The 26204-nt window shown below is 49.5% G+C and overlaps 1 protein-coding gene across 4 annotated transcripts; it reads left to right on the top strand.

The window, feature by feature from the left end:
- The first annotated feature begins 5524 nt into the window (after positions 1 to 5524).
- Positions 5525 to 25885, top strand: CHRNA2 (cholinergic receptor nicotinic alpha 2 subunit). 4 transcript variants are annotated; one of them, XM_070256683.1, is made up of 10 exons: positions 5525 to 5566; positions 5715 to 5924; positions 6037 to 6201; positions 6280 to 6364; positions 13140 to 13372; positions 14372 to 14523; positions 14997 to 15041; positions 18862 to 18971; positions 21962 to 22973; positions 24188 to 25885. In XM_070256683.1, the coding sequence occupies exons 5-10, from the start codon at positions 13300 to 13302 to the stop codon at positions 24311 to 24313; spliced, it is 1518 nt and encodes a 505-aa protein (XP_070112784.1). In that variant the 5' UTR covers positions 5525 to 5566; positions 5715 to 5924; positions 6037 to 6201; positions 6280 to 6364; positions 13140 to 13299; the 3' UTR covers positions 24314 to 25885. The 4 variants fall into 4 exon arrangements, with proteins under 4 accessions (XP_070112784.1, XP_023491963.2, XP_070112775.1 ...); XM_070256674.1 differs by lacking the exons at positions 5525 to 5566; positions 5715 to 5924 and adding an exon at positions 11873 to 12064 and having other exon boundaries at positions 5931 to 6364; XM_070256678.1 differs by lacking the exons at positions 5525 to 5566; positions 5715 to 5924 and having other exon boundaries at positions 5939 to 6201.
- The last annotated feature ends 319 nt before the right edge of the window (positions 25886 to 26204 follow it).

Here is a 26204-nt window from a genome sequence, read left to right as displayed (position 1 = left end):
GCCATACCTATGGCTATTTCTACTCCACTTTCTCTCCAGATACGCTGATCAGCTGCCTCTGGTTCTGTCTAAGGCCAACTTTTTCATGGAGCCATTAGATTTGGTACCCTTGTAGGCACAAGGACAATCCCCCCTTTCTCCATCATCAGTTATCTCCTCTACTGGATCATCTCATTCACATGCCAATTGTTATGGATTGAATGAGTCCCCCCCTCCCCCTCCCCCCCGCCAACTCATATGTGGAAGCCCTAATTCCCAGTGTGATGGTCTTTGGAGATGGGCCTTTGGAAAGTGGTTAGGGTTAAATGAGGTCATGAGGGTGGGGCCCCCATGATGGGATTAGTGTCCATATAAGAAGAGATACCAGAGAGCTTGCTCTCTTGCTCTTCACATGCACAAAGAAGAGGTCATGTGAGCACACAGTGAGACACCGTGAGAAGAGGCCTCAGAATGAAACCTGTCTTGCTGGCACCTTGATCTTGGACTTCTCAGACTCTAGAACTGGGAAAAATAAGTTCTGCTTAATCCACCTAATCCATGTATCTTGTTCTGGCAGCTCAAGCTGACGAAGACAGCAACAGTCTATAACTTCGCTCATTAAAAAAATAAGTAAATGTATTGAACCCACATGTCCTTCCAGCTACCATCTGATTCCCCCCCCCCTTTAAAGCAAAAGTCTGTCAAAGAATTGTTTCTACTCATCATCTCTGAGCCCTCTTGGCCCCTTCCCCCTTGAACTCTTTTGAATCATGCTTTTGTCTTTACTCCATTGCTGAAAATCCTCTCACCACCATCATGAAAAACCTCTACATTGTGAAATCCATAGGTCATTCTCAGTCCTCACTGTACCTGACTTATCAGCAGCATTGGGCCCAGTTGCTCATTCTTCTTCTTTCAGACACTCTCTGTCCTCAGCTTCTGGGCCAACTCTTGCTTGGTTTGCCTCCTCTTCCACTGGCTGCTCCTACTGGGTTTCCTTTGCTGGTTCCTCCTCGTTTCCTGACTCTAAGTTAAAGTCAGTCCTCGGGCCTCTTTTCTTTATCTACAATCACTCTCTTGGTCATCCACTAGCCTTCTCTTCCATAAACTATTTCTCCTGCAGTCTTCTCATGTGTCACCCTCTGGCCACAGTCAGCTGCACGCAGGCTGTGTAGGGACTCACCAAGGGAGTCTGGGCAGGTGGCTGTGTGAAGGCCACGTGGGGCTCTGGTTTCTATGTCGAAAGGGCCACAAGATCACCTGGCCTGTGCCAGAAATTGTGAGAAACCTCTCTCTCACCTTCCTGCATGTCTCTCCAGTGCTCTCCACTGAGAAAGCTTAGCATCGTGTGCACTTTACAGGAGAAACGCTTGAAGAAACATACACTGAAGGTACATTCAGAGATAAAAGGCAATGCGTGGATAATCGAGTGGATGGCTGAAACCCAAACTCAAATTTTGATTCTGCGATTTGCCTAATTATTGCATCAATTTAATTCACAGCACTGATGGGGGAGAAGTGAGACTTATCATGTACCAGGTAAGCCAAGCGTTCTTCATGTCCCACCCTAGTTACTCAGCACTGCCTCTGGCTGTGAACCAGGGTCAGGTCTCCACATGTCCCACCAGGCAGGTTCCAAGGACAAACTTGGAAGGAGACTTAAACACACCTCAAAACTGCAAGATTCTGCTCGTGTCCGCAATCTGGTGAAAATGCATAGACATGGATTCTTAAGGTACTAGGCCAAGGACAGAAAGCTGAAATAAGGTTTGGCTGACTGATGGGGATGCATTTTCTAGAGATTTTGGTTTAGACTACAAGTTTGAACAGCTGCAAGTGTGTATCAGTGAGAGTTCTCTAGAGAAACAGAACCAATAGGAGATAGATATATAAATATGTAAGAGGAGATTTATTATAGGAATAGGCTCACACAGTTATGGAGGCTGAGAAGTCCCACAATCTGCTTTCTGCAAGCTGGGGACCCAGGAAAGCCGGTGGTGTAATTCACTTGGAGTTGAGAGTCTGAAGGTCTATCAGGGGTGGGGGCCAACGGTATAAGTCTTGGTCTGAGTCCAAAAGCCCGAGAACCAGGAGCACTGATGTCCAAAGTCAGGAGAAAATGGAGGTCCCAGCTCAATCAGAGAGAATGGAGTTGGCCTTCCTCTTACCGTTTTGCTCTATTCAGGACCTGAACAGATTGGATGGTGCCCACCTACTTTGGTGAGGATGATCTTCTTCACTCAGTCTACTGAATCAAATGCTAATCTCTTGTAGAGAATCCTTCACAGACGCATCAAGAAAGAATGTTTCACCAGCTAGCTGGGCATTCCTTAGCCAAGTCAAGTTGATACATAAAATTACCCATCACAGGGTGGTACTGACAGTTTGTTCAGTTGGTACTGCATGCAAATTGACTATGAGATACCAGAAATTAGTACAGCAGAATGGAAGACTTGGGGAAATAGGAATGTTGGAGTGGATTTTTTTATGTACAACCTGCCATCTTTCTCCTAATATGAGAGATCTCATATGACACTCCTTTCTCCAAGGCCTTGAGGAATACATTGGTGTGGGAGGACTATCATCTTGATTACAGGTGTCTGGGAAGTGGTTTGGACCTTGGGTGCCAAGATTTGAGTTGAGAAAACTTCTCAGTACATGACACATCATCATCAGTCTTGGGAGGAAGAACCAAGAGGAAGCCTCCATAACAAAATATAAACAAAATCAATACTGTGGCTCTGGGGGAAACGTAAGAATTAGGACCACCATTGAAGACCAGAACAATGCGGGAATGGTAATTTTGGTTACCGCCAAACACTACCTAACATGGACGGGTCTTGTAGAATGTCAATGGATCGTTGTAAACTTAATGAGGTGGTTGCAATTACAGATCTGGTTCCCAATGTGATCCCTACTGCTGCCACTGCCAAATGCTCAGCTCCCCAGCAGCAGTGACAAACCCTGAGCTCCAGATAGGGTGCCTGAGCCCAGAGGCTCAAATTATTCACCTAGTGGCAAGATGATTACATTAAACCCCTTCCATGATGGAGGAGGTAGCAATTTGTCTTTTACAGAATAGGTGCTTCTTCTGGAGAATGGGTGGAGGGGAAAACCATAAATACCAACTCTAACCTAATGATCTTTTACAGCAATGAGGGCTGTGCCTGCTTATATTTTCTTCCTTACTTTGTTGGTTTATTTTGTTTTCTGCCCATCCCATTAGTTTGTATGCAGCATGCTTTTGATGAACGTTATGATTTACTCCATAGGAGACAGAATTTCAAGATGACAATGTGTCAAGATTAGAGCAAGATTGGTCATTGCCCAGCGAAGCTAGACTTGGAGCTGGATAGAGTAATTGATGAGACTTAGGGCTTTGTCCCTTTGGGGTTAGCATGAGCACTTTTATTTCTGTGAGGAATGGCTGCCTTGTGTTAGTGTTCTGTGTTTTCCTAAATTCTCTATTTGTCTAGTTGGCCTCCATTACTCACAGAGCCAAACTAATGGCCAAAGTTGTTTACATCTCCCTTTTGATCCAGCTCTCATGGGCATATAGAAATCATATTACAAACCCTCCAGCCAATCCCAAGTCAAGACCCCCAACCACCTCCTTTATCTCTGTCTCTCACACATCTAGCCAAAATTCTGCCTGCACTAAGTTACCCCAGGGCTGGGTACCAGACAGCTAGAGAACACCTTTATCTCCACAGCCTTACAAAATTATTCAAACTATCCAATCCTAAGCTGCTTACTCCATCTTGTCTTTCCTACAGAAACTCTAACAAATGCTCTGGGCCATGCTTTCTCCTTTGCCCTTTCTGCCCCCTGGCTGGCTCTGGTGCTTCCCCATGTTGCTCTGCATGGCATATCGTGACTCTTGATTCTAGGGATCTGTGAATATAAACGTCTTCCCTCATGACAATCATTTCTATGTCTGCATGTCTTACCATACCTGATTAAAACAAATTCCAGGTACAAATTTTAGAACAGTTAAACGTAAGCATTTTTTTTCAAGGTATAATTATAGAAAGTTGGGTGTACATTGATGTTAGGAGCCAAAGAACTAAATTTTGGGGAGCTTTCCAGCATTTAAACTCCTTTCAAATATTTTGAGAATATTCCCACCTGAAAGGTGGCAGAGCCTGCCTTCCACGTAGACATTCAAAACACCAGATTCCTGTTTCTGTAGCCTTCCTTACATCTAGTTCCTGGACACATGGTTAATCAGATGTGTCTGTCCTGACCTTTGTAACAGGAGCTGGTGACACAAAGAAGCAGGGATAGAGGAGAAATAATTCTGGCAGTAGTGGCAGCAGCAGCAGGAATGGCTGGTTTCCAGGGACAGCAGTGACAGCAGTACCAGTGACAGACAGTGCAAAGTTTTTCACCCAGTTCTGCAGCAGCAAGCCCACCATGCAGGTGACGGGTTGTAATGTTGGCTTCAGTTGGGCTGGTGTTTCTCTTGTTCTCACCTGTGCACCATGCAGGTTCTCCAGCTTTCTAAGTGCTTCTGTGAACTATTCATTGTCCTCTAATAAAATAATTTTCTGCTTAAAAATTAACCAATAGGTTTTTATTGCTTGCAACCAAGAACGCTGATTGATATAAACTATGATTATTCTCTTTCCTTGTTTCTTTCCTCATTCCTTTTTCTTTCCTCCTCTCTTCCTTCCTTCCTTCCTTCTTTCTGTCCTTCCTTCTGTCTTCCTGTCTTTCTCTCAGAAGAATAAATGCATTTAATACTTATATAACTAAACACATACACATATACATTTATATATAGAGAGATATGTATATACATGTATACATACAAATATATATTAATATGAAGGTAAATATGGTGAAATATTAACATTTGTTAGTTATGGATAGTAGGAATCTGGGTATTCTCTGATGTTTTTGTATTTCATGTCAATTTTCTCAAAGGATAATATTAGCAATCATGTACACATTTGTAAATATATATATTTATATGTGTGTGTGTATATATATATACACATGTATATACACAGTACTATTCCACTATTCCAAGCCCTTTATTTATGCTCATTCATCCCCTCCTCATAACAAACCTATGAAGTAAGAACCATTATTCACATCCTCCTTTTATTTATGAGGAAACTGAGGCACAGAGAGCTTAAGAGAATTGCCCTAAATCACGCAGCTTTTAAGGAGCAGAGCCAGAAATCAAATCCTGGCAGTCATGTCTGGAGCCCTTTGCTTTTAACAAAATAAGAGATGAGATAGTAAGTAGCTTAAGAGGGAGGCAGAACCCAAAGAGTCTTTTCAGGATGGAGGATGAGTTTATGGGCCGAGAGGAAGGGACAAGTAGAGGGAGAGGTGAAGATGTGAGCAAGCCTGGGGTGGCTTACTGGATGGGACGCTGTCAAGATCATGGGGCCAAGCGTTGCCGTGCATGGGAGGAGGAACAGGACTCCTGGTCTGATACTTGAGAGAAGGAGGCAAGGGGTTGGTTTACCGTTTGGAGGAGGATGACCTTGCTTCTCTGGGAAACTGAAGACAAGGTCAGCGGCAAGGAGGTGGAGGAAGTGACAGGCAAGTTGCAGCCAAACCAGGTGGCAGCGTGAGTGGCCTGGTGTGCCTGCAGGAGCCTGGTTCGGGGAGAGGAGGTTCCTCCAGGGGAGAAGGGGAAGGAGAGAACTGCCGGCTGGCTATCTGGGGGCTCTCTCCTTGGTCCTATTTTATTTAAAACTATTCTGCTTTATCAACAGACAGACCCAGGACCCAGGAGATTCCCCACCTGTGGGCGAGGTCAGGGGGCCCAGGCAGGGATACTGAAGCACAGGGTCCTTCGGAGCAAAGAGCAAAGAGCAAAGAGCGAAGCATCCTAGTAACCGGACAGAGGAAAAGAAGTCTATTGTCTGTCCTCACTGGACACAGATTGAATAGTCACAGGCTCCTCCTCCTCCCCTCCAGAGAGGGTGTGTGTGTGTGTGTGTGAGAGAGAGAGAGAGAGAGAGAGTGAGAACGTGAGTCTGTGTGCTTACCAAGCCAGTGGTCCCCCCTGTGGACTGGCTTGGCTTTTCCCTGCAGAAGCCTCTGTGCCAAGCTCTCCATGCCGCCCTCCTCAGTAGCACCTGCATGAAGACTTCTGGCTGCCAGAGCTGGGAGCCCAGGCAAACTGGGCCTGCAGAACTTGTTCAGCCTCCCCAGGAAGCAAACCTGACCCTCTGAGTCAGGTCTTCCTCATCCACCAAGGTGTGTCCTGCCCCAGCATCTGTGTGACCATGGAATGAAGTCACCCAGCTCTACTCTGCACCTGCCTCTCTGTTTCAGGGGACTTTTGTCAGCTGCCCAGGACCTCCAAGCCAAGCTCCTTCTCTGCATTCTTTGAATGGCCTGCCTTCTTCTGTGACCACCGGTAAGAGAAAGGTGCCCCCAAGGCTTGTATTGGGGACGTTGGGGGTGTGGGAACATTGTGAGGGCGAGGTAAAAGGGGTACTAGCAGATTAACAGCTTCTGGGTACTTAGAAGGGGAGTCTGGCAGAATGCTGGAAGTCACCTGCTCCTAGAAAAATTTTAGTCTTCTCATTGTCCCTGCAGGGGCTATCCAGAGCACAGTGACAGTCAACCCCTCCCACTGGTGAGGGTAACTCAGTCTCAAGAGTTATCAGCTCCACTGTATTGAATCTGCTTCTATGTCTTGATTACCACTATGACTCTTTTGTCATTTATTAACTCATTAGTAAATATTCTATATCCTTTCACAAAGACTAACACACACTGACTTGGAAAGTAGTAAGTTCCTCATTGCTGGGGTTTTTCTGAGGCTGGGATTTGTGGGGAGGACTCTTACATCAGCTGGTGTGGTAATCCAGATGACCTTTAAGATTCCACCCAACCTTGAGTTGTTAAGCTTCTACACTTGATCAATTTATTGAGCAGAACAGATATAAAAGCTAGAAATATGCCCTCTTTCCCTAAGCACCTCTAATGAAATTATTTGGAAGAAAAAAACACTATCATTCCCTCTAATCGAGGGGCTTTCTTTGGGGGTATTAACGGTTGTGGGAGAGCTGGGACTCCCATGCTTGGGGGTTGTGTTGCTGGATGGCAAGAGGGGTTGATGGGATCCAAGCAGGCTTCCTGGAGAAGGTGGCGCTTGTGAATAGAATAGAACATGGCCTGGTGGGTGAGAAGTTGGAAACCAGCTGCAGTAGGAAGGTGGACACAGAAGTGAGGCCAAATTACCTTGACTTCAAGGGGACCAGGAGTCAGGAAGTGGGTGAGAGAGGCTGCTGTGAGTTTGGGTGGGGGGGGGGAGGGGGGTGTGTTCTGGATACCCTCATATGTCAGCAGCAATACGAGCTCAGTGGGGATCTTGGTGTCTGAGCCCTTCACGTAGGCAACACTTTTTGTATAGGTTTCTCTGTGCACCCCATTCACCCAGACCCACTTTGCAATCAGGGACATCACCCCACTGCCACTCCCTCCCCAAAACCTGCCAACCCAGCCACTTAGAGGATCAAAGTGCCCAGGGCTCTTTCTCTTTTATTGTCTTTCTAATAAGAGGTGGAAGGTTACTCTAATTACTGACAATTACCTGGAACAATTTCTCCTTTGGTTTCCAGTGACAAATTAATGAAATTATCATATTGGGCTAATTACAAGGGATGCAAATTTGAGGCCTCTTGTAGGAATGTGTCCTCTAGTGTTGGCTGAATCTCCTTTGCACATTCTTCCAAAGGGTCCGGGACGTCTTTTGCTGCATCTTTATAAGATGTAATTTCAGCATGTCTGGATTTCTATTTCCTTTCCCCTATTCTCACTAATAGGGAAAAAACCTTTCTTTTATTTAGTGTGCTTGGTTGAAAGGTGAAACAGATCATATAGCCTTGGGATTTGCGGCCATACTGTTGGTTGGAAGGAGGAGTGAGTGAAGCTGCACATAGATGAAGCTCTTAGAGCCTTAGATCTAGGTGAGCCTGGCTTTGGGATGGGGCGCTCTTCCCTTTTCAGCATCCATCCGCCACTCACCTCGGTTCAGATAGTGGCTCAGCAACGATGGTCATAGTGCTAGGATCTGTGGAATACATGAAAGCACTGGCCGAGTTGGCTCTACAAAATTGCCCTCCTAGCTGGTACCACGGGGTAGCACTTTACCACATTATAGTGTTGAAGCTGAAGACCTGAGCTTGAACCCCAACTATATCACTTCTCAACTATGTGGTCTTGAGCATATCAGCCAAATTTCCTGAACATCAGTATTTTTAAAAATTTACATAAAAGAGATAATAATATCTCTTCCTATATCCTCCGAGGGGTGATATGAGGCCTAAATGAAGTCAAAGGTGCAAAAGTGTCTGGTAAACCTTAAAACTACACATATGCAATTTGTTCTTTGAAGATCTTCTAGGAATTATCAGCAAAGGGGACCCTGGAATCCTCTTTCTGTGCACTTGCTTGGCCCTGTTTCCTCTCAGCCGGCTGAAAACAAAGCAGCGAATCTTCAAGCATATGTGATGGTAGAGATGAACTCCTCTCCACTTTAACAAGCAAACAAAGCTTCTAGGTGGGGGTCATAGAGGAGGTCAGGTAATATATAAGTCACCGACATCCCAACGTAACAAGTGAGAATGCTGAGTCCTCCAGGGCAGAGGATGAAAGAGAGAAAAGGAACCAGGAAGGCAGCCCTGTGGTTGTCAGGTTCTGAGTGAGTGCAGAGACAGAGAAAAAAACTCCAGCTGCTCTGTAGTTTCCCCTGGATTTTAATGAAATTTAGTCTTTGGTGGTAACACCAGGATCTCAATTCAACTCACTCAACTCAACTCAAGCATCCCTCAGATGCTTACACAGAATCAGACTCAGGGAAGGACTTCCCAATGTGGGGAGTTGTAAAAAGCTTGGAAGGGACCCTCTGGGAGCTTGGGGCCTCTCTGCATGGCTTTGAAACCAATGGGACTGAATAAATAGACTTACGCCTCTTAACAGGGGTGGATGAGCAGGTGAGAGTTTAGAATTTTTCTTCCTTCTGTTCCTCTCTACTGTGTGCCCCTCAAGACCACACCCACTTAATTCCCTGTCCCTGATGACTGGCACATTGTTGGCTCCATAACAGATGAGAAAGTGGAAAGATGAATGAATAAAGAAAAGAATAAACAATTGGACTATGGGCACAAATGTTTGACAGTCTTGCTCTCTAAACTAAGCCATAAGCCTTGATCTCCTTCAGATTCTTCTGGAGCCCTCTTCCTCCCCTGGCACCTTTCACAGGTGGCCCTACATACCTGGAACTCACAAGGTGAACCCCTGCTAAGTGCAAGAGGCTCTGCTTGGGACTGGAGATAAAAGATGAATAAGACATAGTCCTCACCTCAACGAGCTCACAATAGGAACTTCCGCTTTTCTCCAAAGGCCCCTGTCAACCTTTGTCCCAACTTGGGAGCCCACATGAGGAGTTCAGCGCTGGGATTCCATTTCCTGGCCTCATTTTTGCCTCAGCCTTAAGGTGATTCTTTATGAACACCGCCGACTTCTTTTTTTTGGATGAGTTGTGAGTATTTATTACCTGTCTTTTTCTCCAAGTATTTTTTTTAACGTGTTAAATATACATAATTTGCCATTTTAACCATTTTTAAGTGTACAGTTCAGTGGCATTAAGTGCATTCACTTAGTTGTGCTGCCATCAGCACCACCCACCCTCAGAGCTTTGCATCTTCCCCAACTGAAGCTCTGTCCCCTTTAAACAATAACACCCCACTCCTCCCTTCCTCCAACCCCAGGCAACCACCACGCGACTTTCTGGCTCTGTGAATTTGACTGAATACTATTCCATCGTATGTATATACCACATTTGTTTATCCGTTCTTCCATCGATGGGTATTTGGGTGGCATCCCCCTTTTACACAGTTGACTTTGGTTACTTGCACTCCATTCTGATGGAGGAATGCAGTCTTAGATCTACATGCATTTCAGGGGATGAGAGGCCCCTCCTTCGTGAGATGGGGGAGGACATGTAAAATGAACAGTAGATGTCACTGCCCAGTTAAAAATACTTTATAATATTTAATAGCTAATACATACTTATGATAGGAAATTTGGAAAATATAGAAAATTTTCAAAAAGAAGTAAGAGTTGCCTCTAATTCCTGCACCCAGAGATAACCCAGGTGATCTATATGTACATAGAAAAAAAGATTAGGAAAGAGCAAGATGGTTGTCTTAGTTCATGGGCTGCTGTAACAAAAATAGCATAGACTAGGTGGCTTATAACCAACAGAAATTTATTTCTTACAATCTGGGAAGTCCAAAATCAAGGTGCTGGCAGATTCGATATCTGGGTAGGCCCCTCTTCCTGGTTCATAGCCAGCACCTTCTTGCTACGTCCTCATATGGTGGAAGGGACGAGGGAGCTCTCTGGAGTCTCTTTTATAAGGGCACTAATCCCATTCATGGGGGCTCCACCCTCATGACCTAATCACCCCCCAAAAGGCCCCACCTCCTACTATCATCACATTGGGGATAGGGCTTCAAGATACAAGTTTGGGTGGGAAGGACACAAACATTCAGTCCATAGCATTGGTAATAATAGATTAGCTGTGCTTGTTTCTGCTGTAATGGGTCTGCTGTAGGGAGCCCCCCAGGAGCCAGGCCCCTGTGCCTGTGAGGGCCAAAGTCCTCAGACCTGGCCACTGCCACTCACCTGTGCCTCGGAAGCTGTGGAGGCCCAGGCTGGGACAGACACTGCATAAACATTATTCACGAGGTGCAGGGAGATATTAGTTTGCATATGCATAAAGCTGCACTCCCATCTGAGAGCTCCTGCCAATGATGCTCCAGCATTTGTTGTTTGCAGGGAAGCAGCTCCAGAAGGGGTTGTGTATGGGGCGCTATCTATAGAGGAAGCTTCCTACTGCCAGGATCCCCTGCTCCACCCCCCCCCCCCCCGGGACCCTGGGGACTTCTGGGAGAGCTGTGGGCTGTTCTGCTGGGTGCTCATTAGACGTTCCAAAGAAGCCACCTTCCGGGACCACTGGCCTTTTCTACTTGCTGTCTAGGGTTTTTTGGAGCCAGGAAGGAACCAAGAACCCCTGAGAGAGCTAGGACTAAATGAGGAAAGCTGGGGCAAGGATGCGGTGTAGCATGGCATCAAGGGTAAGGGTGACTGGCGATCAGGGCCAAATTCTCCTGAGGGAACAAGAGATGAATATAATTGTCAATGTCTAATGAGTCTTAGAGCTGAAACCTTCTGAGAAAGTTGAGGCAGGAGGACCTTCTTCCCCGAAACACACTCCAGAAAATCTTGTTATAATAAATATGCTCCAGAACTTCGAACGCATTGAGATTCACGTCAAACCCCTCCCACACCCTCTCTTCCTCCACTTGACACAAGCTATCTGTGTGCCCTGATGACCACAGAAGCAACCAGTTCCTCACTGAGCCCTCAGGAGCTTTCGTGGGCGTGACCCCCTCTGCTCCTCGCCCTCGGCCCGAGAGGCGGGCAGGACAGAGTGTGCCGTCCTTATCCTGTAGATGAGACAAAATCCCAGCAGGGCTGTGTCCTGCATGAGGCTGCTCAGCAAGTGGTGGGCCCAGGACTCAAAGCCACATTTACAAGTTCTTGTCCTGCCGAGGAGGCCAGGAGGGGGTGGTGTGACAGCTGGAGCAGCGTGGAGCGCCAGCGATGGAATGCTGCTGGAAGAGTTGGGACAGAGTGGCCCGGGGGATGAGAATGAGCCAGAGAGAAGAGGTTTCAAGACTCCATCACTAATAATAATGATTTCCCCACGTGCTTGGCGGTTACGTTTTTACAGCACTTTCACTCATATTCTTTTTCTTTTTAAGTTGTGATAAAATATACAGAACATAAAATTTACCGTTAGAGAAGTTCAGTATCTTCACAATGTTGAGCAACCACCACCACTATCTAGTTCCAGGACATTTTCATCATCCCAGATGGACACCCCGTGCCCCATCTCCGTGCTGAGAGTCGGTGTCATGTTCGAGGACACAGCCGGTGCCTAACACACAGTCGGCATTTGACACATACAGTGTGTGCCTGACATACGACGTCCCCACTCTCCCAAGAAGGAGGGCTGTCAAAAAAACCCCCAAAAGCTAAAGTGAGTATGTAAACTTTTTAGGGTGATATTTAATATATTATTCAAATGACACATATTTTAAATCACATTCTGTGTATGTTAATACACTAACTTAAAAATACGGCTTTTCCCCAAACCTTCCTGTTTACGAAACATTCAACACTTCACCCACATCTTGACATCCGTGTCCTTTTCATCACTAGAACCATTTTTGGAATCAGCTCTCTGTTTTCTGGCCTATAGCATCTTCCCTACAGTCTAAAGAGAGTTGGCTATTTCTTATTAACCCAGAAAGTCTTTATTTTTTAATAAGCTTTTTTGAGATATAATTCACATACCATAAAATTTGCTTTTTTAAAATTTACAATTTGGTGATTTTTTAGTGTCTTCAGAGTTGTGCGACCATAACACTATCTAATTGCAGCACATTTTCATCACCCCAAAGAGAAACCTGTACCATTAGCAGTCACTCCCTCTTTTCCCTCTCCCTGGGGCCCCCAAACCTCTAATCTGCTTTCTGTCTCCAAAGATTTACTTATTCTGGAGATTTCGTATACTTGGAATCACATAATATGTAGTTTTTTGAGTCTGGCATCTCTCACTTTGCATAATGCTTTCAAGTTTCATCCATATTGCCGCATGGATCAGCACTTCATTCCTTTTTATGGCTGCATAGTATTCCATTGCATGCACATACTATCTTTGGTTTATCTGTTCATCAGCTGATTGGCATTTGGGTGCTTCCACCTTTTGACTATCGTGACTAGTACCTATATTCTTTTTATTGGCCTCCATTTGTGGTACATTTTTCCCTATTTTACAGATGAGACCCTGAGACTAAGCTATGGGGACTTCAATCTTGTCCTGTGCTCTCTTCTGTCCAGCAGGTCAGGGCTTATCTTAGGGTGGAGTAGCTAGTTGACTCTGCAGACAGAGGTGGATGCTGGTTCCTCAGTTTAGCCCGGGAGAGCCCAAGAATCCTCAACTCCTGGGAGGCCTATTTGCTTTCTTTTCACATTTCTGTGGTGTGTGAGGAGCAAAGGCACATGGTGTCAGGGATGCGTGACCCTGAAAATCCTTTCCTGGGCTTGCTCAGGCTCAGCGGTGGAGGGAGCCCTTCGGAAGCCGGCGGGAGCTCTACTGTGCCAGCTCCTTGAGGCCGTGCTGGGGAAGCAGTTGGAGGTTCGACCCACAGCAAAGCCCTGGCCTGCCCTCCTTCTGAGGTCCAGGGGCAGCCAGACCCCTCTTCTGAAGCCATGGGCCTCTCACACTCTGCACGCCTGCCCATGACGAAGCTCAGCCTGTGGTGGCTCCTTCTGATCCCAGCAGGTGAGTGGGTGCAATCACTAGGATGTCACGTCACCACAAATCTCATGGCCGCGTGGAGGAAAATCCTTCTGGGGGGCTTATGGCAGCTGTCCGGGCTGCAGGGGACTTCTGAGTGAGTAGCTTGCTCCACAGAGAGGAGGTGGAGGGGTACTCACAGCTCTGACACTGGCAGCTGGTGACCCTGAACCCCTTGAGCTCAGTGTTCCTCATCGCAAAATGCCAACGGTACTGTGAACCCCCAGGGCTATGGCAAGGATCACATGAATGACAGTTTGTGGGGTACAGTAGCACTGGGGATACAGTAGGCACTCAATACTACTGTTCCTGATGGGCTTCTCTGGATTCAGAGAACTGGGTCACGACTTGCTCAGGGAGCAGAGCTCGGAGGAGGGAAGCTGTTTGCAGAACATACTGAAAACAGACATGAGTGATTCCATCGGACAATGTTGGGACGCTTTGCCTAGCTGCTAGGAAGGAGCAATTGCCCATGGTTTCAGAAGCGGTGGGGGAGACGCTGAAGCAGCAGAGGATCTCCCAGTTAGCTAGCGGCTCACTGCCAAGTGGATGGCAATGAAAGGCCACCGTAATGCATGAAGCTCTTCTCGCCGCAGCTCACCCCACACGGGCCAGGCGTCTCCCCTGTATTGCTGTCCCACTTGGGCTTCCTCAGTTCAAGGCTGAGTCTTGTCTCCAGGTCTGACTTCTCCCCACTCCTGTGCCTCCAGCACTTGTTTTCACACCTTCTTATCTAATAGTCACAGAGTTACGGATGTTTCCTGAGCTCCAACCATGTGCTGATGGCTTTGTTAAGCTCTAACACACATTATTATATTTGATCCTCAACAGTGCTTTTGATGGATTCTGGATTAGCCTCCCCATTTTACAGATGAGGAAACTGAGGCTCAGTGAGGTTGAGTGGCTCTGATTTGATGGGAGAGGGGGCCCAGCACCCCCTACCATGGACTCCTGGAGACCTCACTCTTCCCTCCTGTCCCACAGCATCTGTGCAGCGAGCCCCGCCTACCCACGCCGAGGACCGCCTCTTCAAACACCTCTTTAGGGGCTACAACCGCTATGCGCGGCCGGTGCCAAACACCTCCAACGTGGTGATCGTGCGCTTCGGGCTGTCCATCGCCCAGCTCATCGATGTGGTGCGCCTGTCCTAATATCCTTTGCCCCCTTGGGATCAGTCCCCAGACCACGGGTGCCTTTGCTGGGATGCTCCCTCTTTCCGCAGTGCCAGCTCTTCTCCCTCCAGGGCCCCCAGCCCACCTCATTAAAGGCATCATCCCTTGGAGCCGGGGGTGCCACATCTCCCTCGCACTGTCTCAGCTCTGGAGCCCCCTCCTGAGAAGGCATTGATTGGCAGCAGTGGGTTTTCTAGACACCCTGCTTGTTCCACTTGACATCAGCCCAGGAGACCCAAGTGGCCTGTGTGGTCCTGAAGAATCTGAGCAACGGAGGCATCGTTCGGAGGGGGTTTTGGGTGGGTTGAGCTTGCAGTATCGTGTAAGAGGTTCCTCTGGTGAGTGGGGGCTGGAGTCAGCCCGTCCCATTCCACCCTGTTTTCTGGGGCTGGTTCCATCACTCTATTGTTCTTACTCTCTCTTCTGCTCTTTGCCAGGATGAGAAGAACCAAATGATGACCACCAACGTCTGGCTAAAGCAGGTGAGGGTCCCTCCCCGAGCCGAAGCAGGAGCGGGGGCGGGAACCCACTGACCCCAGACCCTCCCAGGACTCTCTCACTGACACAGGAGTCTGAATTCACGGTTTACCTAAGAGTTGCCACTTGGGATGTTCCCAAAGCCAGCTGGTCGCAGACTGCTTCTTGCAAGGGGCTGAGCTCTTGTGTGGATGGGCTCCAAGTCCAGCGCCTGAGACTGTCATCTGCAGGAGCCAAGTGGTCCCCTTTCTGGTAGTGGGCATTTCCTATTTCCCTGCTACCACTGTAGATCAGATCATTGAGTCATCACTGAAAACCCAGGGGAGGTTTCATTCTGCCTGCTTTACAGCTGAGGAAAGCGAGAAGCAGAGAGCAGCTTGGCTAGAAAAGGGGGTCCTGACTTGGAACCCCAGGCTACTTCTATGGGAGAACGCTGAGTGTTCCATGTCCATGCTGGCTACTGCTACCCCAAAACCTACCAGCTTAAAGCAACAGTTGATTACATCTCATAGTTTTACAGCCAGGAGCTTGGGTGATTTCTTCTGCTTTGCATGCTGATTACGGGGGTTACTTGGTGATATTTGGTGGTGGCTGGTCTACTCTGGAGGGTCTAAGGTGGCTCTACTTGTGTCCATCCCTCAGCAGGGATGTTGGGAAGGCTCTGGAAAGTTCTGGAAGCCAGGCCCAGCTCGACCTTTCTCCTTCTCCAGCCACTCTCAGGGTCTCTCTGTGTGTCCTCTCCAACAGGGGAGTTGAATGCCTCACCTGGCGGCTCAGGGACTCCAGAGCAAGGGTCCTAAGAGACAGAAAATGAAGCGTCTGGTCTCTTGAGACTCGGAAACTGGCCTGGCATCAATCCTGGCAAAGAATGTGTGGCCCTCTTTGATGTGCCACTCTCGGGGGCAGAACGTGGGGCACAGGCTCCAGCAGAACCTGAATATATTCTCTCCCCTTCTCCACCCCTCGCACTCAGCCCAGCCCCTTCCTCGGGCCCCAAAGTGGAGGTGGTGAGAGAACGAGAGAAAGAGGACCCAGCCCTCTGCCTACTTTCCCACCACTTCCTCTCCCTGGGCCCCTGGCAACCTAACCACCCTCTGTCTCAGAGATTGGCATGCAGAATACCATGACAATCAGAATTCTGATTGACATCTTCATTTTGAATCTTTTGAATGAATGCCTTACATTCTGTAAGTGTCCAGGTGTGTTGTTCCTGCCTCCATAGGCCCTAGATGGTGTCAGGCTGTATGCCGGCCATTCAGTTTTTATAATTGGATGCTTAGGCCAAAGGCATGGAGCAGACGCCTCAGACGCTGTTCACCCTGGAGCTGTTAGGGGGTCACAGGGCTCATCTTTACAGATGTGCAAATTGAGGCCCAGGGCAGTAAAAGGTCTTGGGAAGTCACACAGTCCTGCAGTGTGGGGCCAGATCTAGAACCTGGGTTGACATAGTTGTCCCCAGGGGCCAGTCACCTCAGCTTAGGGGCTGGAGTGAGGAGGAGAGGCAGGAGCACTGGATCAGGAGGCAGGCCAGCCAGGGCTGCCTCTGTCTAGCCTGTGATGCTGTGCAAATTGCTTAACCTCTCAGATCCTCACTTTCCTCGTCTGTAAAATGGAGATAATGCAATCTATTGCCCACACTGGCAACCTACTGCCAATTAATACAACCATCTTGGTGGAGATGCCCCCAAAATGTTGGTTGAAACTGAAAACTTGAGAGATGATGGACCATGGGGAAGAAGTTACATTTATGAAGCCCAATCCCTTTCAAAATTGTTCATCGATGTTCTGAGAAATCCTGACAATTTTACAAACATTTTTATCTTTCTTATTTTGCAAGTCTGTCTCCGCTGTCCACCTAAGCCTTCCTCTAGATGAGCCATCAATACTGCTGCTGGGCCAGCATCTTCCCAAGCATGGTTTGGGTACCAGTGGCAGTTTTGTGATATGAATTTGGTTGGCTCATAAACCTTTTTGTAATAGTCATATATTTATATTTTAGTGGATGTTTTCAAATTCTCTTGGTTTTCCAGTAATATCAATGACATAAAATTTTAAAATGTCAGGGCCAGCCTGGTGGTGCAGCAGTTAAGTTCGCACATTCTCCTTTGGTGGCCCAGGGTTCGCCAGTTCAGATCCAGGGCACGTACCTACACACTGCTTATCCAGCCATGCTGTGGCAGCATCCCACATATAAAGTAGAGGAAGACGGGCATGGATGTTAGCTCGGGGCCAGTCTTCCTCGGCAAAAAAGAGGAGGATTGGTGGCAGATCTTAGCTCAGGGCTAATCCTCCTCCTCAAAAATACCCACAAAAAACAAAAACCCAAACAAACAAACAATTTAAAAATGTATGTAAGTTTAAAAATAGTGATCCAATTTAAAGGAAAACACTAAATAAATGATAATACAGGCGGTACACATATGTTGGTAAAAATTATGAAACTGGAATGTGAGTGCTGTTGGTGAACACTGGGCGAGACCAATGCTTTTCCTCTCCTGTGCCTGCTTCCTGGCAATGTGCCTGTTTCCCTTAACTCCCTCCCAGGTCCCTCCCCGGGTTGATGTGTTTGTGTAAACCTTACATGACTATCCTTAGAGGGGAAAAGCCATCGTGCAGGGAGCCTTCTCAAGGTGTGTCACTGCACAGAAGGGAAACGGCCCCTGGCCTTAGGGCGGGCGTGGAGTCTGGGAGGCTGGGGCTCAAGCCCCACTGCTGCCACTTACCAGCAGCGGATACCCTGAGCCTCACTTGCCTCCCCCTAACCTGTAGGATTGTTGTGAAGATTAGCAAGAATGATCTAAAGGGCCTGCAATGAAGCTGGCTTTATAAATGGCAGTGGCTATTATTTTAATTATTATAAGCCCCCATGAGCCAAAGGACAGCTTGTGTGTCAACACGAGTCATTATCTGTTGGGGCTAGTCGTTCCTTTTAGGTCCAGAAGAGACATGGGAAACGTTCCTGGAAAGAAGACCAACCAACGTTAGAGGGAGGAGCCGTTTTCTCATTGCCTGGACACACGTTCAGTGTTGAGCATTTACCAGGGGCTTGGTGCTCGCGATGCAGGGTGAAACGGTTGTCCTTCGCTTCAGGGAACCTACAGAGGCATGAAATAAACAAATACGCAAATCAACATGTAATCACCACTTGTAACCATCCGTAAAGGAAAACTTCAGAGAGTGAATAACACTAACCTGATTTTGGGGAGAAAACAGATTCTCTTGGACCAGCTGGTGGAAGCCTGGCTGGGCCCCAGAGCATCCTCTCCCAGCTGGGACTCCTAGGGGGCGCTCTGGAGCAGAGTGTAAAAGTCACTGGCATATTCCTCTTTCTCAGCTAACTCCGGCAGGTTGTTTTTAGCTCTCTGGTCCTCAGTTTCCTTATCTGTTAAGTGGGGAAATACCTCCACTTGCTCGGCATTCCCTGCTCAGCTCTCCCACTGAGGCTCTCCCTAGACAGAGGGTGCAAAAAAAACCTTTGTAAACTGTGATGCACTAAAAAATGTTTACTACAAATGAGTGAGGTAGCTTGCCAGGGTTGTCCAGCCAGGGCGTCCAGAATGAGCACTACAGGAAGAACTAGGGTGACCTATCGTCTGGGTATGCCCGAGACTTTGAGTATTAGAGATTGATCATCTTCGACTGGACTCCCAATTCCCAGCTCAGAACCCTGTCCTGGCATCGCCACCCTTTCTGTTCTGTGGGACTGGGTGAGGAGCTCTGGGTGCTCCTGAGTCCGGCTGCTGGGTTGTCCCCAGGCTGCACTAGGTTTGCCCGAGACCCCCTCCCAGGGCAGGGCCATGACGTGACTCCCCTCTCCACGCACAGGAGTGGAGCGACTACAAGCTGCGCTGGAACCCGGCCGATTTCGGCAACATCACCTCCCTCCGGGTGCCTTCGGAGATGATCTGGATTCCCGACATCGTCCTCTATAACAAGTAGGCTGGGGGCCTGGAGGCCCCTGGGAGGGTCCTGCAAGGGGCACGTAAAGTGAGGCTGGGCTGGGTTGGACTTCGGAGGTTGCCTCCCTCTCAGCTCCCGCTTTGCTGACCCTCACCCCTGCCACCTTTTCTCTTGATTCCTCTCTTTCTTTCATTTTGTTCTCTCACTCATACACTATAATTTATTGAGCATCTACTATATATCAGTGCCTGGCGCTGTTCTAGTGGGACACAGATTATTTGTATTATAGTGGGAGTATTATTTGAAAAATGTGGTTGGTGCAGGATCTGAAAACAGTGCCGACGGGCTGGAGCTTTGCAGGCTGGCAGTGTTGTTGACACAGGTAAGCCGCATCCCGGGTGATGCCTCTGCAGTGAGTGAACTCACTTGGTATGGGTCTTTGAAAAAAATCATATTAATTATAGCTGCCTTGCATTAGAGACCAAAAAGGACCAGTCTTCGAGCATAATGACTAGAAGATAAAAAAAGGCGGGGAGTGTAAAGAGAGCAGTACTGGACCAAAAAACAGTTGTTTTTCTTGATAGAAGATGTAGAGAGCTATAATTTCATCTCTGGGCTTGGTATCAGGTCGTGCTTCATTTAGAGCTCAAGAACTTACAATTAAAAGGTGTTTGGCATTATGTTCTTCTAAAAATGCTTTCTAAAGTGGGGCTCTAAGGAGCACTGGCTCCCGGAGACACGTATAGCTGTGAAAAATGGTCCTGTGGTCAAAGACTTTAGATAACACTGTGCGTTCTCCTGCTTCCTCCCAGCCCCGGCCCTTTGGAGAATTCAGGACACAATAGCATTTTAAATATTGTTAGAAGTTGCTCAGCCAAGAAACCCATTTAGCCCAGCACTTCCCAATTTATTTGACCCAAGTTTGGAAAAGCTATTTTTAAACCATAAAATAAAGGGGCAAAGATTCACTTCTGGAGTTTGGGGGTTTCCAGATGATTGGAGGGGAACAACAACGATTCCTTCACACTGCCCAGTGCTGGTCAGGCCCAAAGCCCTCTCATCCAGCCACTGTAAACGCACATCCAGCACAGATGATCTGGAAGGTCTGATGCTGCAGGAGTCCAGTGTGTGCTGCTGCCGCTGGACTCACGGACCCCTCACCCCACATCTCTCTGGAGCCGGCACCCAGGATCCTTCTAGTGTCTGCTTCCTGTGCATCTGGCGGATGTCAGGAGCAAAGTCCCAGCATCAGATATGGCCTGGAGTTTTAGGATTGCCAATAAAGCTTTGGCAGTGTTAGTTGACTGTAACAGAAAATTCTTTTGATAGGACAAAGGTCCAAACCAAATTCCTGCGGACGTATAAAGAAGGGTCTCTTCTGTCCAGACATCCCACTCCAGATTGACAGGAAGATCGGGAAAGCGCAGCTTTCCTTCCTCAAAATGGGGCGCGTGTTGCCATCTGGTGGTGATTGTGTGTGAGGACAAAAATACCTTAAAAAAAATTAGCCTTTGACCTGATCCGTTTGTTACTCTCAAAGTTCCCGTTTCCAACCTGCCTATATCTCTAACCTGGAACCTCTCTGTGGGAAACACGTCTCTCTGCCTGCGTAGTCGTCTGGTTCCCCTGCCTTTCGGAATGACCATAGGAACTGGAGGACGAGGGACGGCAAGGGCGCTGAGCCCACTGCGCCACTGCTCAGGGGGAATCTGGGACTCAGGCTCCCAGGAAGCCCCTCCCAACTGGCCACCGCTGTTCCAGCGTCCCCAGCGCCCTCACGGCCTTTACATGCCTAGGTCCCACGACGCGGCCAGCCTCATCTCCCACCACCTCCTACTCGCGCCCCACCCCCACTCCTGCCCAGCTCCCGCAGCCCAAGCACGCCCCGAGAGTTTTGTCCTTCCCCGCCTCTGCTCCTTCTTCCTGCTGACGCTCTAGGGGTACGCTCTCCACCCCAGCTCTCCGCCGCATTCTACCGTCGGTCGTCAAGGCCTTGCTCAAATGGAAGTTTTCATGATGACCTTGCTCGCTCCAGCAAGGAGGGAGTTCCCCCCATAGTTCTTGGGGAGCACTCCGGCTGTTCTCATAGTGCTGTTGCCAAACTGCCTCCCGTGTTTGTAGGGTTTCCAGGCTGCGTCTCATTTCCCCCCGGGTCTTTAGGGGCAGGCGTGACTCTCACGTTCCCTCCGCTCGCAGCTCCTGACGAGGCCGCAATGGGGACGCTGGCTCAGAAATGCCTGCTAACTGAATGGGGTCCAAGGGGATCTTCCTTGACCCGCAAAGATGTTAGGTGTCTTCTGAGGGAACTAGATATCCCAGGTGGAAAAACATGGCCCCCGCTGAGGGGCTTAGTCACCATCTGCTAGGGGGAGAAAATATACTCATAAATTATCACTCTAAAGTGTGAAATAAATACAAACAGGCAACCAAACTACACATACCTCATGATCACAAATATGTAAAAATGTTATATGTATGATCTATATGACAATCAAATACTTACATGTAACATCAAAATGTTGGTAGGGGTTATTTTTTAAGTTCTTGGTACATTCCTATATTCTTCAGAATTCCTACTTTTGTATTTAAAAAGATGGTGCATGAGGGGCCGGCCCTGTGGCCCAGTGGTTAGGTTCGCGGGCTCTGCTGCAGGCGGCCCAGTATTTCGTCAGTTCAAATCCTGGGCGCAGACATGGTACCACTCATCAAGCCATGCTGAGGCGGCATCCCACATGCCACAGCAAGAAGGACCCACAACTAAGAATATACAACTATGTACCAGGGGGCTTTGGGGAGAAAAAGGAAAAAAATAAAATCTTAAAAAAAAAAAGATGGTGCGTGAAAAGACAACTGAGGGAGCTGTAAATGAGTGTGTGCTGGGACAGTCTTATACACTTGCATAAAACCCGACGACTTGGCTGGGTCTGGCTTTGTTATTGGGGTCCCCCTGCTGCTGGTTGTGGGGAGCATCCTGGTTTGGGCAGGCGAGGTGTACAGGGCCCCCCAGCTCCTCTCGTCTCCCCAGTGCAGATGGAGAGTTTGCGGTGACCCACATGACGAAGGCTCACCTCTTCTCCACCGGCACTGTGCACTGGGTGCCCCCGGCCATCTACAAGAGCTCCTGCAGCATCGACGTCACCTTCTTCCCCTTCGACCAGCAGAACTGCAAGATGAAGTTCGGCTCCTGGACGTATGACAAGGCCAAGATCGACCTGGAGCAGATGGAGCAGACGGTGGACCTGAAGGACTACTGGGAGAGTGGCGAGTGGGCTATCATCAACGCCACAGGCACCTACAACAGCAAGAAGTATGACTGCTGCGCTGAGATCTACCCCGATGTCACCTACTACTTTGTCATCCGGCGCCTGCCCCTCTTCTACACCATCAACCTCATCATCCCCTGCCTGCTCATCTCCTGCCTCACCGTGCTCGTCTTCTACCTGCCCTCCGACTGTGGCGAGAAGATCACCCTGTGCATCTCGGTGCTGCTCTCGCTCACCGTCTTCCTGCTGCTCATCACCGAGATCATCCCCTCCACTTCTCTGGTCATCCCGCTCATTGGGGAATACCTGCTCTTCACCATGATCTTTGTCACCCTCTCCATCATCATCACGGTCTTTGTCCTCAATGTCCACCACCGCTCCCCCAGCACCCATAATATGCCCCACTGGGTGCGAGTGGCCTTTCTGGGCTGTGTGCCTCGGTGGCTTCTGATGAACCGGCCCCCGCCACCCTTGGAGCTCCATGACCCCCTAGATCTGAAGCTCAGCCCCTCCTATCACTGGCTGGAGACCATGAGCATGGATGCAGAGGAGAGGGAAGAAGAAGAGGAAGACAGGTGGGTGTGTGCGGGTCATTCATCCCCCTCCCTGGGTGTCCTCTACAGCCATGGTGGTCTGCACCAAGGGGCCTCAGGCCGTAAAGTGGAGACCCAGTTGCAGGAGGATGGGCTTCTGCTGTCGCCTCGCATACAGAAGGCACTGGAAGGAGTGCACTATATTGCTGATCACCTGCGGTCAGAGGATGCTGACTCTTCGGTGAGTTGGGGCTGGGTGAGGGGCCCCTTGCCTGGGTAAATCTACCAGCCTAGTTGGGAACCATCTCACCCCAGGTGTTAGCTTGGTCCAACCCAGTCTACTCCATGAGGGCCCATGTGCATCAGTCATAGCCCTTGGGAGGCTGGAATAAACTGAGCGAGAACATCTAGCTGGCAGCTCTTAAAACATTTATTGGCAGGGGCCAAATAGCAGTCAAGAAAGCCCCAGCTAAGCCTAACTGGGAGACAGCAGGACAGAGAGGAGGATCTCAGAGCTTCCCATGCCATCCTCATGGCAGCCATTTCGCATGGTGAGCCTCTAGGTGGGGCAGAGGGAGGCCAGGGCATGTCACCAGGAGAGACCAAATAAATCAGGCTGCTGTGTTTTCAGCTTTCCTTCTCTGTCCTGATGGTCTCCTCCTCCTCCTCCTCCTCCTCCTCCTTGTTAGCGGGCTCTGGGCATTTTGTGAAGGTCACTATTCACTCGCAAACCCTAAGCACTCTTGGTTGTACCAGGTGGGCTCCCCTCCCCGGCTCCTGCCATATCTGGCATTATTAGGTGAGCAAGCGACCGCCCAGGATTGCAGAATTCATCTTACCAACCTTGGGAAGGATGAGAGGCCCGGAGGTTATTACTGGATGGCCCTTGTTGAGTAGACAAGAAAATTAATCATTGTCTAATCCAGGAGCAGCTAGGAGTCTAGAGCCACCTGCCTGGGCTGCGAGCCGCAATTCCACAACCTACCCTCATCCCCCCAACCTTCCCTGGGCCATGCCTACCCTCGCCTACCTGCCCCCTGCGTCTCCTACAGTGGGTAGGGGAGTGGGCAGGGAGGTAACATGGGGCCAGCAAAGTCTTCCCCATTTTGTAACTGCTGAGTGTTGCATTTGAATCACTGCAGGCCCGCTGGGAGGGTCTCTGGCTCTGGGTGGTTCTAGAACCTCCTTGTGTCCCTCTAACCCCCCTTTCTTGGACCTTGAGAGCCTATAGGAAGGCTCTGGGCTGTGTCAAAGGGGTGGGATAGGATGGGAATCATTAGGAGGGGATTGTTTGAGTCTTAAGACAGCCCTATGTCCCCCTCCCCCCTTAGCTTCCCAAGGTCTCAGTGGGGCCGCTGCTGCCCCCAGTGCTATCCTTACAGGGCTGTGCATGGGTGGGACACTTCCCCTTTTCCAAGGCCTGGCCACTGTCACTGAGCCCATTTCCACCTGCAGGTGAAGGAGGACTGGAAGTATGTGGCCATGGTCATCGATAGGATATTCCTCTGGTTGTTTATCATCGTCTGCTTCCTGGGGACCGTTGGACTCTTTCTTCCTCCGTTCCTGGCTGGAATGATCTGATTTCACGTCTTTGCTTTGGCCCAAAGGTGGCACTGCTGACTGTCGTTAACTGCTGCTGCCTCTCGAGTATGCCTTTGGGGTCAACTCCATCTGACTGCGGGTGTCCCTCCGTGGAGTCCCCACACGAACCCAATCATCCAAGACTTCCTGGAACAATTCACTTGACATGATTGTACCCTGTGCTGAGAATCTGCTGGGCACAGAGCTCTGTTTTGGACACTGAGGAGCTAGGAAAAGAAGGAACTTGCTCTGCAGAGTTGACAGTATGGTGGTGACAATGTGAAGCTGTGTAAGATTCTCATATGGAGGAGGAACAAGAAGGGGGAGCTGAGGGTGGCGGTGGGGCCAGGTGAAGAGGCACAGACCTCAAAGGAGGGGAGAGTAGGGAAGATGGGAGACGGTGCCTCAGGGCTGGAAGGGCTGTGAACAACATTTTGGATTCAGGAATGAGCCTAAAGTGTCAGGGAGAACAGCCAGGCTGAGGGGTGCTCCAGAGTGGGGAGCAGTGGGAGGAGGCAGGTTGGAGCATCTTTAAACCAGGTGGAGGAGGGAGTATGAGCTGTCTGGTCTAACAGTGGAGTGGTGGAGGTGCTTCCAGAAGGGAAGAAGGGGAGGCAGGGCCCAGGTGGGGCAGAGGAGGGATGCATGATTGGATGCTGGGCCATCCCACCCACCTGGAAGCACTTGCGGACCCCTGGCCTCTCCTTCCCTTTAGCCCCTCCCCTTCCCTGCTGCAAATTGGCTCAGCACCAGCCGGCCTCAAGAGGTTTGGCAGCACTGAGAGTCCCTGTCTGCAGGGGCACCATCTATGCTTAAATGCACATGGACAAGCCGGAAAGACATCCCTGGCCATTCTTGACCCACCCCAACCCTACAGCCTGCTGCCTCCCTCCCTCCACAGGGCGAGTGGTGGTCGGCACTCAGGATGTTTTCTCTGGGTGACTGAGCTGGATTGCTTTCGACCCTGAGACTGCTGTGTAAATGCACAAGCTGCAGGACTCCTTCCTTCCCCACCTGCTCCCCCTCTCCCTGTTTGTCCCAAAGCCCGGTGATGTCCTCTGACCCTCCGTGCAGCCTGTTCTCCCCCTGGAGTTCAGCAATCCAAGGCTGTCAGCCATGTGCGGGAGCCTGGAGCCTCTCCCCAGCCCTGTCCAGCCCCCTGGAGGGGGAACCATGGCAGCCAACAGATATGGGCACTGGGTTCTCTGGACAGAATGGAGACCTTGGACAGGAAGTCGAGCTGGGTGAGCTTCCAGTTTCCCTTCGGGCTTTGGGATTTCTTCCTTCCAAACCCCCAACTTGCCTCTTCCTGACAGACCAGGGGAAACCTAAGACACCCCAGCCCGGGCCTCCACTCCTCAGTTCTCTCCCAAGACCCCCACTCAGTGGCCCATTCTGGTTTCTGGCTCCTCTCTGATCCTGTGAAGCAGCCCCTGGCCTGCCCTCTCCTCCCTCCTGGCTCTCCCAGACTTGGTCTCCTGGTGCAGTGACATTCGCTCATGTTATTCCATCTCCCATCCATCTTGCATGTGAGTAAAGAGGTTAAATAAAGCTGAAGCTGCAGCTCATTCAGCTGTGGGACCCCTCCTCAGCATCCCCAGGACCACCCAAGCCCCCTAGAGCCCTTGTTGTTTGGTGCGAACTGGGAGGGCACCATTGGCATTCCTCATGTGGCCGTGGATGGGGCTGTCCTGGACCCCACTGGAAAGTGGCCCTTTGGTCGGGCGTCGTGGCAAAGGGGCTGGAGCACACACTGACCCCGCTGCCCAGTGTCACCCCACAGCCCCAGGTTTGAGCCCCAGCATCGCCCTTTATCTGCACCCAACAGGAGCACAATTGATTTCTTCCAGGGCTGTGGCCTGAGGTCAACATTCCCCAAAGAGCAGGTCAG

The sequence above is a fragment of the Equus caballus genome, chromosome 2, assembly GCF_041296265.1.
Source record: "Equus caballus isolate H_3958 breed thoroughbred chromosome 2, TB-T2T, whole genome shotgun sequence".
Lineage (NCBI taxonomy): Eukaryota > Metazoa > Chordata > Mammalia > Perissodactyla > Equidae > Equus > Equus caballus.
Note: the sequence above shows the minus strand (reverse complement) of the source record. Positions and strands in the feature narration are given on the sequence as shown.

Excerpts from the sequence above, each read along its gene's own strand:
- CHRNA2 (XM_070256683.1), top strand. The coding sequence starts at position 13,300 with ATGGGCCTCTCACACTCTGCACGCCTGCCCATGACGAAGCTCAGCCTG. Across the intron at positions 13,373-14,371 it reads GCTCCTTCTGATCCCAGCAG|CATCTGTGCAGCGAGCCCCG; the intron begins GTGAGTGGGTGC and ends CCTGTCCCACAG. Across the intron at positions 15,042-18,861 it reads CCAACGTCTGGCTAAAGCAG|GAGTGGAGCGACTACAAGCT; the intron begins GTGAGGGTCCCT and ends CTCCACGCACAG.